A 14,375-nucleotide genomic window follows, 5' to 3' on the forward strand; every position below is an offset into this window, starting at 1 on the left:
AAGGGGTGCACGATTTAACGCATTCCTTTTAAGTTTGAGACACAAAGATTTGAAAGATGTGGTTGTTTGACGTGTTATTTGAATTTCGTTTGAGTTTTGTGACATAAAACCGATCAAAAGCACAGTGAACAGATTGATAACACTGTTAGCCAATGGAATCACCAAAACAGTCCATCGAGCGTGACGTTGACCAATCAGTGGTTTGCTACGTCAACTTACTCAACTGACAGTTTCTTTGACAAATCAACTACATGCATTATACAAATTTGCGTGCCAAAATAGAAGGCGGGGCTTCTGTATGTCTCCCAGCCAATCAGAACGCGCGTTAGAGTGACGCGTCCTCCCATCAGTTGTTATTGTTTTGCTGTATGGAGCCTGCAAGTTAATATTCATATTAACAGTACCGTCGTTGTGTGTCACAGCAAAACGACACGATCGGTACCGTTGATCTCGTCCACAATTTAAAGCGATCGGGCGATCGTTCGCTGTCGTCGCTTGTATGCGTACCATCCGGGGCTAGTCCGTCCGGACATTCCTCTCCCCGAGGACTGTGAGCGTGGCGTTTGGAGTCGGGGCAGAGGAGGAGGGGAAAGCGGGGGTGCCCCCCGGTGTGGATCGAGCCAAACCCGAGGCCTCTGAGCTCGGTCGGTGAGAGACAGGGAAAAGTGGCGGCTCGGATGGATTTGCAAGACGAAGGGGACGGCGGCCCCGAGATGCTCCGAGGCTTCATCTGTGCCTCGTTTAACCAGGACACCACGTAAGCAACCTGAGGGCCTTACTTGCCCTGCACGAACCAAAGCTCCTTGACGCACCTGCACCGCAGATATTTATGTTTATAGTTATCAACCCAAAAGTATTTTTGGTAAACTAGATAATCTTTCAACTCCTCAAAGTCATTAAAACTGCTTTAGCATAGTATAAAGTTATCACTCCCTACTTCATCTCAGCTGCATCCTCCTTAATTGACACTGACAGCAGTGCTACTGCAACTGGCCAAACCATCTGTCGCTGAAAATTATTCCAATGCTTTTGTTCCTTTTTTCATTTTTATTTTTTTGAATGGGTGTTTAGCTCCTTGTCAGTAGGCACCAAAACCGGCTACCGTCTCTTCTCTGTCACCGCTGTGGACAAACTGGACTGCATCCATGAGGGAGGTGAGAAAGCACCGTCTCCTCATGCATACAAAATCGTTGGTGTATACAATGAACTCTCTTTTCGCAACATTCAAAATGCAGCTGACCATAAAGCACGTTGCGAACCCAAAAAACAACAGCATTCACTAGTTACATTAAATTAAGGTCCTGTAACTTGAAAAATCCCTCTCACCCAGTGGAGTGTCCCGACGTTTGCATCGTGGAACGGCTGTTCTCCAGCAGCTTGGTGGTAGTGGTGAGCCAATCCATGCCACGGCGGATGAACGTCTATCACTTCAAGAAAGGTACCGAAATCTGCAACTACAGCTACACCAACAACATCCTCTCCGTCAGGCTCAACAGGCAGGTAAGATGCTCCAACGGTCTTTTGGGTCGGCGTTTGTCAGGGTTCCCGTTAAATTTGCCGTCTCCGTCAGCGACTGGTGGTTTGCCTGGAGGAGTCCATTTACATCCACAATATCAAAGACATGAAACTTCTCAAGACTCTGCTCAACACGCCCACAAACCCGTCAGGTAGGAATGGAATGAAAGCCGCAGTTAATCAGAAAGTAATGGCATGCTCTCTGCTTTCCAGGTCTCTGCGCCCTTTCCGTTAATCACGGCAACTCTTTCTTGGCATACCCCGGTAGCGCCACGATTGGCGAGATCACAGTGTATGATGCAAACAATCTGGTGAGGCCTCAGTTAACAAAATATAACAGCAAGTCATGACGCCGGTGACGCAATTGAGTCCCTTTTCGTTTAGAGCACCGTGACGCTGATCCAAGCCCACGCCAGTCCTCTGGCGGCGCTCACCTTCAACACCTCCGGCACCAAACTAGCTAGCGCCTCGGAGAAGGTGAGTCCTTCTCTGTAACATCTCGCATCCACCGGGCATGGCCAACCTGATGTCCATCTTCCTTTGCAGGGCACCGTTATCAGGGTGTTCAGTATTCCCGAAGGACAGAGGCTGTTTGAATTCCGGCGAGGGATGAAAAGGTTAGCAAACATATCAGACAATGTCAAAATAGCTAAGACACCATGGCGTAAATAGGAGCTAATAATTTGTGTCTTATTCTTAGATATGTTAGTATCAGTTCGCTGTCCTTCAGCGCCGATGCTCAGTTCCTGTGTGCCTCCAGCAACACTGAGACAGTTCACATCTTCAAACTGGAACAGCACAGCCCCAGGTTAAAAAAAAAAAAAATCAGCTGTGATTATACTCAACAGGGACAAATAGATGCCACAAAATGGCGGCGAAGGCTACTTTTGTATAAACTACTCAAGTCTGTAAATAAGATGCCACCAGATGGCACCAAAGCAATTTGTCTTTTTCTGAACAAAAACATATTTAAATTCCTAAACAGGCTAAATCACGCCAAACCACGAGAATGAGATTTATTACTCAGACTCATGTGTCTACAAGCCTTTCATCCAGACGTCTGTTTTCAAAGCGACTTTATACAGTTCTGACGATTTCTTGATGTTTCTAGTCATGAGGAGGAGTCTCCCACATGGTCTGCGTACGTGGGCAAAATGTTCACAGCCGCAAGCACCTACTTGCCGGCTCAGGTGTCCGACATGATGCATCAGGACCGGGCCTTCGCCACCGTGCGGCTCAACATGTGCGGCCTGAAGAACATCTGCGCGCTGGCTACGTAAGTTCATCTTAAGTATTAAACAAAATAGCTTCTTATCTGATTTTTGATTATTTTCAACGGTAGGATTCAGAAGCTGCCTCGCCTGCTCGTGGCGTCCTCGGACGGCCATCTTTATATCTATAATGTCGATCCACAAGATGGAGGCGAATGTACGCTGGTGCAAAAACACAGGTGTCTTTACCAAACACAGTAAAGCTTGGCTCGGTAAATATTACGAAACAATAACGTTGATGGGAATTTTGGCAGCTTGTTTGATGACAGCGAGGAGCAGGTGGAACAAAAGGAAGAGGAGACGCCCGCAGAGGTCTCCAACCAACCGGCCGGCCAATCGTACGCAGCCACCGTGGGACTACCCTCCAGCCCGCCCTGCTCTGCCACACTCTTGGGTGAGTTATCCACCAACTGAAACATTTCGGGATTTTTGCCTCGACCTCAATCGACCTTTCGTTAATTTCCAGGATACTCCGAGGAAGGGGGAGCCCAGAAGGGAGACGTCATCCCAGAGCACGAGTTCGCCGAGAGCCCCGTGCGTCTGGATGATGAAAATGAATTTCCTCCAGTCAGTAACTAGAATAACTCAACACTACTGATTCCTGAGATAAGGGGGAGGGGCTTAAAAAGCAGGTTCTTCCTTCCACGCATACCCCTGCAGGTCAAGGGGACCAATCTTACCAGAAACATACGAGAAGCGCTGACCTTCTGAGTAGGTCAACATTCCCCAAAGTGGACCTTGTATGTTGTTCTGCTTATGAGAATAAAAATAGTAGAAGTGGTAGAATGACACTAATAACGCCATAGGGTATAAAGTTTTATGAGAAAAATAACACTACAATTATGTGGGACACGATTGAAAAATAATAATGTTATCATTTTATGTAAGTTTAAAAAGTCTTAATTTGAAAGAAAACAAAATTCTAAAGTAGCTTTTGTGCAGAGTTTTCCTGCTGAAAACAAAACCAAAGGATGTGTCTGAAAATCTTCTCACTGGCGGTTGTTTATTATTTTTTTTAAATAATATTTCTACGCAAAAGGCTTCTTGCAAATCACGTAATTGTTCCTGTTGAAGTCTGCAAGAGTTTGGATGTTTGACACGCGCTAAGTTTGTTTGTATTCGCTTCCGTACGGGCATTTACTTTTTGAATTAACAAAGGTTTCGCCGTTTCAAATAAGCACATTTCAATCTTTGAAGTATTGTATAACTTAAGGATGCAACTGTGATATAAAAGCAGAGACACTTAAAGATTCTCACGTATGTAAAATGAGAATTTCTCACATGAAGGAGCCAATGGTTAAATGTGAATCGCTTAATTAACGGTGCGCGACAAAAGGACGGACTGGTCCTTGAATTTCAAGATGGTTATTTTTATTACACAATAAATGACCATGCATATATTAAAGATTTTTTTTTAATTTTATGTAAAATGTGTATATAACATACAGAAGAAGTTAGAGACTTTTTGTGAGTTGTGCTTACAGGTGACATTGAATTTTGCCAAAAGGTGGCGCTGTTGGGACACCTTCAGCTATTGTATACTGACAATGAAGAAACAATAAAGAGTGAGAATCAATTCACCTGAAGGTTGTGTTATTTCTGAGCGGTGAAGAAAGAACAAAGACCTTGAGGACATAAGAAATTGTGTTTTGCAAATGTTCTGAAAGGCCAACAAATGCTGAGCAAATATTTTCTCTTTGCCTTATTGATCACACAGGCCTCTCTCTTTGCTCTTTTTGTTTGTTTGTTTACACCCCTCCTCATCGCGTCTGGACATTGTACCTACAAGCTTCTCAGCACACATTTCATCATCCTCGAAATGTTCTCGATGTCAACCCAGAGAGAGACAACGGCAAACTGGCCGCGTCGCTTCGCAGCAAGGCCGGGCCGAATCGTCCGTCGTGTAGTCGGCCACCGACACGGACGGGTCGGTGGCGATGTCCCATAATAACCTCTCCCTCCAGAAAGCGACTTTTTCCGCTGTGGTTTGGTATTCACGTGTCCCGACCTTTAAGGGCGTTTCCTCGGCCGGGTCACGCTCTAAATCAAATATCAACGGCGGGTCGTGGAACTCCTGCGTTCCGATATCACCGTTGCACGCTTCGGCTGAACCTATAACAAAATAGATACATACAAGCTCAAATAGATTTCTGCTATTTAATCACACCTTAATCTGCATAACAACATCTGGGCGTTAGCTGGTGTTGAGCAAACATGACACCTACCGGTCAGGTAGAAAGCTTTGTATTTCCCAACCCGTACTGTCTGCAAGTCACCCAGCCGCCCTGCCGCGCCACTGTTAGGGTGGAAGAGGACCTAAAAATAAAACCGGTCGATTTATAGAACAGTTCACACCTGCCTCTTAACCCGTTTAACTCGTTTTACCCAGCGTCCACATTTATTGCAGACACAAAGACAAAAAAAAAAAAAAAGGAACGAGCCTCGATACCTACCGTGTGACCAGTTTGCACGCCGTGCAAGAGGATATTTGTCACGTCAATGCCATCGTAGCGCCGGTCAGAAGGTGGCGTCACTCCTGCCAGTGATAGGAGTGTCGGGAAAATGTCCATTCCACTGTGAAAATGATTTTTTGGTTGATTCAAGTAACACGGGAAAAGTCTGCTTACAATTGTCTAATAAATAGTTTTGTGTTAACAACGGCAACAGGAAGGCAGCTTGCTTTCTCATGTTGGAGGAATTTAATCTCGTGCGAAGCCAACAAACCTCAACAGCGCCTCACTGGTGGCGTTTGTGGGGATCACGCCGGGCCAGTAGGCCAAAGATGGCACCCGGTGGCCTCCTTCCCAAGTGGTCTTCTTAGCTGAGCCCCCACCTAGCGAGGAAATTCACGCTGTTACATTTAAAGCTAAATTGAACGCAACTCGGCTACTTGTGTACCTCTTTGTGTCTGCCATTTTCCTTGAAAAGGTCCCGGACTTCCTGCGTACTGACATTTCTGCTCCCAAGGACCGTTGTCACCTAAATGTAAGACAGTCTTTTTCAGACCACGAGTGAAAACCAGCAGCACACGGGACTTACTGGTGAACCAGATGAGCGTATCATCTGCGTCCGAAGCACTTCGGATGGTCCCCACGAGGCGATCCATTTCTTGGAGGCTGGCGGCGTACACTCGGCTGGTGGGTTTATGTGCTGGGGCCAAAGGTACGTGCATGTGAGCGAGCGCTATATAAAGAAAATACGGCTGTCCTTGCTCTCTGCAAGATGTAAGACACAAAAATATATTTCAGCTGAAGACAAAAACATGCTAGGACAATAATTGTGTGTGCTGTTATATTGTCAGTCTACATGTGTTGCTGCATTATTTGTGTTCAGTCTGTGCCTTAGCACAGATGCTATTTAGCGTTAGCATGAAGCAAGTGGACTCAAAGACTTTGCGCTTGTTTTGTTGGGCCTCGAGATGATTTTTTTTTTACTTTACCTGGCATGGCTCATCGCTCTGAGAGCAGCAGACTGGTACCGTTGCGTAAGCGTCCATAGGTCGAGTGGTTGCTCCAGAATACTGCTGTTTTCAATCAGAGGAAGGCCCACTTTGGAATAGCAGCTCCTGGCTTTGCGTTCGCTCCTTCTCAATCTACAATTGTGATGAGAAGACTTTAGGACATAGGTGTCAAACTCAAACCCCGGGGGCCAGATACGGCCCGCCACATCATTTTATGTGTCCCGTGAAGATTAATTTTGCATTATTAAAATGCAAAATTTTCAAAATAGAGATATTACTAGCAATTTTGATGATCATTAATGTTATAAACTATTTGAACAGTTTTTTACTAGTCTCCAAAACTCGAAGACGTTGACAGTCATAGTGGCCCTCTATGTAATGTGGCTCGTGACAAAAGTGAGTTTGATACCCCTGCCTGAGGCAAAGAAGATAATACAGACCTCATTTGACTACTTTGAAATCTATTCAAAGCTCATCAAATACTTGCACATGTGGATTTTGAATAGAATCGAGTCCCACCCACTTGGTAATTTGTAGGTCAGATGAGTCACAAGCGAGGCACTGTGGAAGATCATATCCAGGGTTGTCAGTGCATCCCATATCGTTGCTGTAAGGAATTCCAAAGTAGTAGTCGAAACCTGCTCAGGAGATAAAAAACGGGTTATTTTGTATGGAAATACAGCAACCCAAATTCCTCATTTGTATGGTTGCTACGTGGGAAGGTCAAAGTCCTCTTTACCTCTTTTTGTCGGACCATATGGTCCATTATGGCCCAGATGCCATTTCCCGATCATGGCAGTATAGTAACCCGCCTGCTGCAGGAGCTGAGGCAAAGTGATTTCGGACAGAGGCAAACCGCCAACAGAGCCCACGGCAAAATTGTGAGTGACCCCATTCCTGAGTCCGTAGCGGCCGGTCAGGATGGAAGCCCGGGATGGCGAGCAGGTTGAGGCCGGAGAGTGGAAGTCTAAAAATCTGGATGAAAATATCAATGGGAAGACCGCCATGAGTCCGCTTTATGAATTCGGTTCTACCTTAATCCTTGCTGGGCCATCAGGTTAAGATTAGGCGTATTGTTGGCCTTCTGCTCAGGCAGGTTCACATCCAAGTCAGCCCAGCCTAAATCATCAGCCAGGATGAGAATGAAGTTGGGCTTCTTGTTGGGCTTCAGAACCACTGATCCGCGCTCTGACATCAGGTGGAAATACAGGCCGGCCAGCATCACACAAAAAAGTAGCGGCGTCACTCCCGCCGGCATTTTGTGATGAAGTCTGAAAAAGAGTCATGTTTTTGGAAAAAAAACATCCTCCATGTTTTTGTTTGCTTAAATGAAAGTCAAACAACCAAGAAAAGTAATCCGAAACAAATCTGAGAGCGGTCGAATATTCTTATTATTTTTTGCTTTCAAACATCTTTGTTTTCTGTTTATCAAGCTTTCCAATAATGTTCAAAAATAGAGCCCCCCCCCCTTACTTGTGACTCTGATTTTAAAAAAAATAGTAAAAATGTCATCAAAAGTGTATCTTAGATTCGATCATTAAAAATATTTGATGTAAAAATAAAACCTTTCATGCCCAGCGCAGTACACTAATTTGGAACGTCCCATGACTGCGTGTGCCTTGGGCACCCCCAAACATCTATATACGCCCCTGGCCTGGTCCACGCTTACCTATTGAAAAAAATCGCGTCCCGCTTCGTGCAAACTACTTCAATGTAAACACGCAATTCAAAACTGGAGCGCACCAAAGAAACTTTGCGGGCGCAAACAGCGCCTCCACACCATGCATGTATAGTTTGCAAGATGTTGTTTGGGTGCCTGTGCAAGGGAAAACTGGTTGGATCCAGATCTGTCTTTAACCCTTCGCTTTCCCATGAGGGGTGAGGGAGAAGCGCGCAACATGTGCCGTGCGGACAAAAGTAAAGCGGGTTGAGCAGTTTAAACACGAGGAACTAGTTTCTATGCTGCGAGTAGGAGCGCACAGGTGAGACGCGACTTTACTACCGCTTCTATTTTGACAATTGGGAAATGATATAGCGTTTGTTTTTTTGCCCTCTAAAATATGTTTCAACCTAATAATAGAGTGGCAAGAGTATTTCAAGATTGTGGGACATTGAACCGGTAAACACGCGCGAGGGATTGCGTCAGCTTTCACTTAAATTTGCCCCGTCGGAGCGTCATTTTTCAATTTAATGTGCGTTTCTAATGGAAATATTTGCCCTATAGTAAAGCGCACCCGAACCGTAAATAGAGTGTAGTGTAATATATATGGAAGCTCCATAAATATGCGCACGTGGTTTGTTGTTTATTCCAAGCGTGTGATTACCATGTCAGAATTTCACTTTTTGTGTTTATTTTAATTGTAATATCTGAAAGATGGTTGATATTTCTGTTTTAAATTTTGTTTTCATTATTTCCATAATGAACATTGAGTAGTCACATTCCTTGTTTGGCACGCTCAAACATGGCGAATTAAAAACTCTTGAATCTTGAATTGTTTCAGTTTACCCCAATTTTTTTTTTTTTAATTAAAAAAGTAACTATTTCAGAGCATTTAATTATTATTAATTTTTTTTTTAGAAATGGTGCTGTGTGGACCAACTTTCTTGGGGCCTAACGTGTACACAAAGCCCCCAGATGGAGGCTGGGGGTGGGTGGTGGCCGTGGCCTTTTTCCTGGTGGAGGTTTTCACCTATGGCACCATCAAGAGCTTTGGGATTTTCCTCCAAGTGCTGATGGAGGAATTTGGGGAGAGCAACAGTCGGGTGTCCTGGATTGTTTCCATCTGTGTCTTTGTCATGACCTTCAACGGTGAGTGTTTGGAAATACATGAATCAATTTTTAACATGAAGCCAAAGAAGTGTCAGAACAAGTTGACCGGTAATGTGAAAGATTAACTTCAACGGAGCAATTTCTAACTACGCAGGTCCTCTTTCCTCCGTGCTGACCAACCGCTTTGGTTTCCAACTCGTCGTCATGACCGGAGGTGTACTGATCTCCTCGGGAACCATCATTACAAGCTTCACCTCTTCCGTCAATCAAATGTACATCACTTACGGCATAGTGGCAGGTATGAAATGTCTCTTTTTAATAAAATGGCCTTTTGAGATGAGTCGTGGTTTTGATTGCGCCTTTTGTCGTCCTGCTGGCAGGTCTCGGCTACTGCTTGACATTTTTACCCACGGTGACGATACTCTCGCATTATTTTTCACGACGACGATCACTAGTCATCGCCGTGGCGTCCACCGGAGAGGCCCTGTCCATGTTTGCTCTCGCCCCGGGTAAGTTTAGAGTCATCTCCTCCTTTGGATGACTTACTCGCCGTTGTTTATCTTCAGCCTTCTCCTCTCTGAGGGATCTTATCGGCTGGCGTCGCACCATGGCGGTGATCGGAGCTTTGCAGGGAACCATCATTATTTGCGGCGCTCTGCTTCGGCCAATCATCATCCTACCACAAAAAATACAAGAGACTGCTGGATCTTCTCCAAAGAACGAGGAAGCTCAAAGCACAGACTTGATTGGACAAGATTTTGTGAGAAACCGTCCCGTTGAGAAGGTCAACTGCAACCCAGAGGAGAAGACTTTACTAACAAAGGAAGTGAGGCCAGATGTGCAGCCAAGTCTAAAAAATAACTTCGATCCAGCTCAAAGGCAGAAGAACGATGTCGAAGTTAATGAGAAACCTTCAATGTTCAAACTTCTGGATTTCTCCATCCTCAAAGAGTGCAGCTTCATCTTGTACTCGCTCTTCGGACTGTTTGCCACGCTTGGCTTCTTCGCCCCTCAACTCTACATCATCGAGTTGAGCGTCAGTCGAGGCGTGGAGCGCGATCGCGCCACCTACATGCTCTCCACCATGGCGGTGGCTGAAATCCTCGGTCGATTTTTAATCGGATGGGTCCTGACACTGAATCGAATCCAGAATCGGAAGCTTCTCGTCCTCCTGGTTTGTGTGATTTCCATGACTGTGGACCTGGTGGGATTTACTCTAGTCACGGAATTTTACGGGCTAGCGGTATGTTGCGCTGTCTATGGGTTCTTCATGGGGACCCTTTCATGCACGCATATTCCCATGCTGGCAGAAGATGACGTGGTGGGCTTGGAAAGAATGTCCTCTGCTGCTGGAGTTTACGTTTTCATACAAAGCTTTGCCGGCCTGGCTGGACCCCCACTCGGAGGTAAATTTTGAATTTGTGCCCCCCGTCTAGCTCCGCCGGTGCTCGATGCGTCCCCTTAACACTTTTGTTTTCGTCTCTAGGTGTGTTAGTGGACGTGACAGAGAACTACGGGTCGGCCTTCTACTCCTGCGCAGCTGGCATGGCGGTGAGCGCTGTGTTCTTAGGCTTAGTGAGACCTGCCAAGAAAGGACGTCTTTGCACGAAGAGAACATTCAAACCAAATAATGACACACCTCATATTATGACAGAAGGCGTCAACGAAGCGGAAAAACTCACGGGCAGTACTGACGTTAGCGCCGAGGCGCACGAAAAACGACAATCATGTCGAGAGATCAGTCACGTAGCCTGACATGCGGGTTTGACATGTCGCTTGAACATGCTGGCAAAGCTCATTTATGTCCTCACTGTTTTGTGTGACTGTCTGATCAAAATGTTGGGCAAACACATAAAACAGGAATGGTAATGCGCTTTGCCAGCAATCTACGATACATACCAGATATACCAAAAAGTGTTTCTTTCTGGAGCAACTGTATTGTTGAAATGGCTTTAATTTACAGAAATATTTGAAATAGTCTTTTAAGAAGAATTACCATTTAATAATGTGAAGCCAATGTAGCAGCAAATACTGTACATGAAATTGCACGTCTGTAACATTAACTCTTAAGGTTGTGTTACTTCCGCCTAGCTCAGGAGACTCGTACGATTGATTTTTTGTTTTAACCAAAGCGCACATGAGATGTCAAAGATGCACTATTTTTGTAAGAAAAATATGCTAGCAATAAAATGTTTTTACTCTTTGAATTCTATTTTTGTTATTTAAATTTTATTTTTTTCATCTGACTGTTAAGATAAATATATCAAATTTGGAAAGTTACATCTTGTCCCTGTTACCGTTTAGTGACGTTCAGTATATGTTGGCACTTCTTCAGCCACAGTTTGGCCGTATGAAAAGCTTCAGTAGGTTTGGGAAAGGAGGTCACCGTCGTCGGTGACCTTGGCTCCTCTTCCATCCAGTTCAGTAAGGCCTGTGAAGCACAAAAAAAATCTCTAAAATACAAATACACAATTATGTGGTAAGGCTTAATCGAAATCTATTTCCTGTGGAGTCCACATGGTTGTATATTGATTTTTTTTATTTATACAGAATATGTCTTGGCTCAATAAAGAAGTATAGCGCTGTAGAAGACGAGCAACATTCCAATAAGATGTTGTAAACATTGTAAAACGTAATGTGAGGTGACGCCCACATTTTCACCTCATATCGCTCGGCTATGTTAAAGCCCACGGAGGTCTGAAGTTTGCGTAAACAGATGGGACAGAGCTCCAACGGGCGTCGGTCGGACTCCTCCAGGTGATTGGAGCCTTGCATGACACAGCTCAGCCACTGGCAGTGCCTCATTCCAAACATATGGCCGATTTCATGCGTCATCGTCTGGCAAGAAATCATTCCATTACTTTCTTTTTTTTTTCCCCAATTGAGACAAAGCGTGTTAGTACAACCTTGCAGGATCGCAACAGCAGAGTGCTGGTGATGGGGGGAGTGTAATGGCCGTCAAAGGCGGAATAGTCGCCCTGCTTTGCTTGACGCTGTTTCTTCACCCTTCCTGCATAATCTTTGCTGTAGAAGTTGTCATCGTACCTGGCAAAGCTGAAAACACCAATCCCTGCAAAAAAAAAATGCAATTAACTTTCCCTCAAGGCTGAGAAATAGAACTATTTTACTGGAGCGCCATCTAGCGGTGTCACAACCAAATTACACGATATTAGTAGACATCTTTTTAAAAGTATTTTTATAACCAGCTCTTGAGCTACTTTATCCATCCATCCATTTTCTGAACCGCTTAGTCCCCACGGGGGTCGCGGGCGTGCTGGAGCCTATCCCAGCTGTCATCGGGCAGTAGGCGGGGGACACCCTGAACCGGTTGCCAGCCAATCGCAGGGCACACAGAGACAAACAACCATTCGCACTCGCACTCACACCTAGGGACAATTTGGAGTGATCAATCGGCCTACCAAGCATGTTTTTGGGATGTGGGAGGAAACCGGAGTGCCCGGAGAAAACCCACGCGGGCTCGGGGAGAACATGCAAACTCCGCACAGGGAGGGCCGGAGGTGGAATCGAACCCGCACCCTCCTAACTGTGAGGCGGACGTGCTACCCAGTGCGCCACCGAGCCGCCCTGAGCTACTTTATATTAAATTTAATTTACAAAGCCCCTTTTGTTTGCAAAGCTTACTCAACACAGACAAGAGGCGGAGATTAAAACCCACAAACCTCTCCACTGCGAGGCAGACATGCTAACCGTGAAGCTACCACGCTGACCTGCTTTTGTTTGATTCTCTGAGCAAAATACAAAAGTAAAATCATACCCTTATGAAGAGATGCTTGTCCAAATACAAAATTCCAGGAGTCTCTTGGGTACAGGTCAATCATTGTGATTCCAACCACACAAAAAGCATCCTTTGGCTTCCTTTTGCATAAAAACTGAAGCAGGTCACCTACCAGAGGATATGGAAATAGTGCAAACAAAGCATAGCTCAGAAAAAAAACCACCACTGTTGAGTGAGGCTTCAAGGAGATATTTCCAATTACCAGTGAGCAGCTGAAGGTTTTGTGAGCTCTGGTTAATTCTGAATGAGCAGCCTGTTTGTGCAACTGTGACAGCTGGTAACCAACAAACAGGCAGCCCATAGAAGAATGCTTGGCAGTATCCTCGAAGCCATTCCACGTATTGCTCTGTATGGGGCCCGGCCTCGCCAAAAGAACCTGCAACAAAACAAGAAGGTCAAACTATGATTAACAAACTCCCATCTACTTTCTAACAAAGGAAAATCATCTACCATCATCAACTAACCTATGGTCTGAATGTAAATCGTGCCACAGCTTGCACTTGGGGTCTTTCTGTGAGGATCTTTATAAAAACTCTCAAAATCTTGAGGGTTCTCAGGATGTGAGGGAATCCAGTCTGAGTCTGAATGAACAGTCACAGGCTGGAAAATGGAACCAGGCTGCCCTGGATGCAGTCCTTCCTCTAAAAGGTGACATTCTTCTTTGGTGTACTGTTTATAAAGTTCAGTCAAGTCCTTGCAATTGGAAATCAATGCTGTTTGCAGGGTCTCTGGAGAGTGGTGAATCACTTTCATCTGTAGAAAAGTAAAAAAAAAAAAAAAACACCCCCGACATGACTGATGTATAGTGGAGCGAATAGCGAGTAGATATAAAATGCTAAAATACCTTTGCAATTTAAAAGTGTTTATTTGGTGACAAGGAATTTTGATTAAGCTTATTGTGGCACTTTTCTATCATTTCTGGCATGTACAGGAAATTGGGCTGTATTTATTTGGAATTGTAAACTAATATTTTTCCCACTGCACGTTAATTAGATTTTTTCCTAACGCCGCTAATACCGCTAATGTTTGTTTATCAGAGTTAGGCAACTCATGAGAACATTTTCTCATTTGCAATGGCAATTTAATGCAGTAAAAATTAAATAAATGAATAGGTAAAAAGCAAAAACAAAACATGTAATTTGAGATCACGCATTTCATATGCACGTACGTTTCCGATTGAGTTAGACGCCATCAAAACAATCTAAATAGATTTTTTTTTGCCTGCATAAGCGATTAAAATGCAAGGTAATATATACAAATAATTGAAATAGCATGTAAGTTACGAAAATGAAGCCAATAAAAGGATATTACGTCGGGACTCGCAAGCTGCTTTCATGCAACGTCGCTACTTCCGCCATTGGTCGATGGCGTCATGACAACAGAGGGGCGGGGCTTGTGACGTCAAGGAAACGTTTGGGACTACCGTAGTTGACACGAGCTGGCAAGCCCATGTCATTTCAAAGCTAAAATGTCGCTTATATGACTCGACAATTTCAAAATTATCGTGCTAAATTGAATCATTTATAGATCTGATCGTTACAGGGTCTTTCCGAAGGACAACCA

At 44.6% G+C, this 14,375-nt stretch overlaps 3 protein-coding genes across 5 annotated transcripts; 2 read left to right on the top strand and 1 right to left on the bottom strand.

Moving 5' to 3' along the window:
- The first annotated feature begins 319 nt into the window (after window positions 1-319).
- Window positions 320-4,366, top strand: LOC125991019 (WD repeat domain phosphoinositide-interacting protein 1). Its single transcript, XM_049758504.1, has 12 exons — window positions 320-757; window positions 1,072-1,154; window positions 1,331-1,500; window positions 1,571-1,667; window positions 1,729-1,826; window positions 1,900-1,992; window positions 2,062-2,132; window positions 2,216-2,323; window positions 2,627-2,791; window positions 2,858-2,965; window positions 3,041-3,180; window positions 3,253-4,366. The coding sequence occupies exons 1-12, from the start codon at window positions 678-680 to the stop codon at window positions 3,363-3,365; spliced, it is 1,326 nt and encodes a 441-aa protein (XP_049614461.1). The 5' UTR covers window positions 320-677; the 3' UTR covers window positions 3,366-4,366.
- Window positions 4,136-14,230, bottom strand: LOC125991016 (arylsulfatase G). Of its 3 annotated transcripts, none has more exons than XM_049758498.1 (17): window positions 14,124-14,230; window positions 13,277-13,565; window positions 13,015-13,188; window positions 12,792-12,920; window positions 11,923-12,086; window positions 11,678-11,854; window positions 11,314-11,447; window positions 7,281-7,517; window positions 6,986-7,221; window positions 6,770-6,884; window positions 6,226-6,378; window positions 5,826-6,001; window positions 5,685-5,765; window positions 5,511-5,619; window positions 5,240-5,360; window positions 5,012-5,102; window positions 4,136-4,898 (listed from the first exon to the last, which is right to left on the bottom strand). In XM_049758498.1, the coding sequence occupies exons 2-17, from the start codon at window positions 13,563-13,565 to the stop codon at window positions 4,618-4,620; spliced, it is 2,667 nt and encodes an 888-aa protein (XP_049614455.1). In that variant the 5' UTR covers window positions 14,124-14,230; the 3' UTR covers window positions 4,136-4,617. The 3 variants fall into 3 exon arrangements, with proteins under 3 accessions (XP_049614455.1, XP_049614456.1, XP_068505521.1); XM_049758499.2 differs by having other exon boundaries at window positions 13,657-14,164; XM_068649420.1 differs by lacking the exon at window positions 11,678-11,854 and having other exon boundaries at window positions 13,657-14,168.
- LOC125991017 (monocarboxylate transporter 7) lies at window positions 8,061-11,223 on the top strand. The gene is made up of 6 exons (XM_049758501.1): window positions 8,061-8,228; window positions 8,825-9,055; window positions 9,171-9,314; window positions 9,397-9,525; window positions 9,583-10,422; window positions 10,503-11,223. The coding sequence occupies exons 2-6, from the start codon at window positions 8,827-8,829 to the stop codon at window positions 10,769-10,771; spliced, it is 1,611 nt and encodes a 536-aa protein (XP_049614458.1). The 5' UTR covers window positions 8,061-8,228; window positions 8,825-8,826; the 3' UTR covers window positions 10,772-11,223.
- Window positions 14,231-14,375: the final 145 nt, after the last annotated feature.

The sequence above is a fragment of the Syngnathus scovelli genome, chromosome 21 (assembly GCF_024217435.2).
Source record: "Syngnathus scovelli strain Florida chromosome 21, RoL_Ssco_1.2, whole genome shotgun sequence".
In the NCBI taxonomy this organism is placed as follows: Eukaryota; Metazoa; Chordata; class Actinopteri; order Syngnathiformes; family Syngnathidae; genus Syngnathus; species Syngnathus scovelli.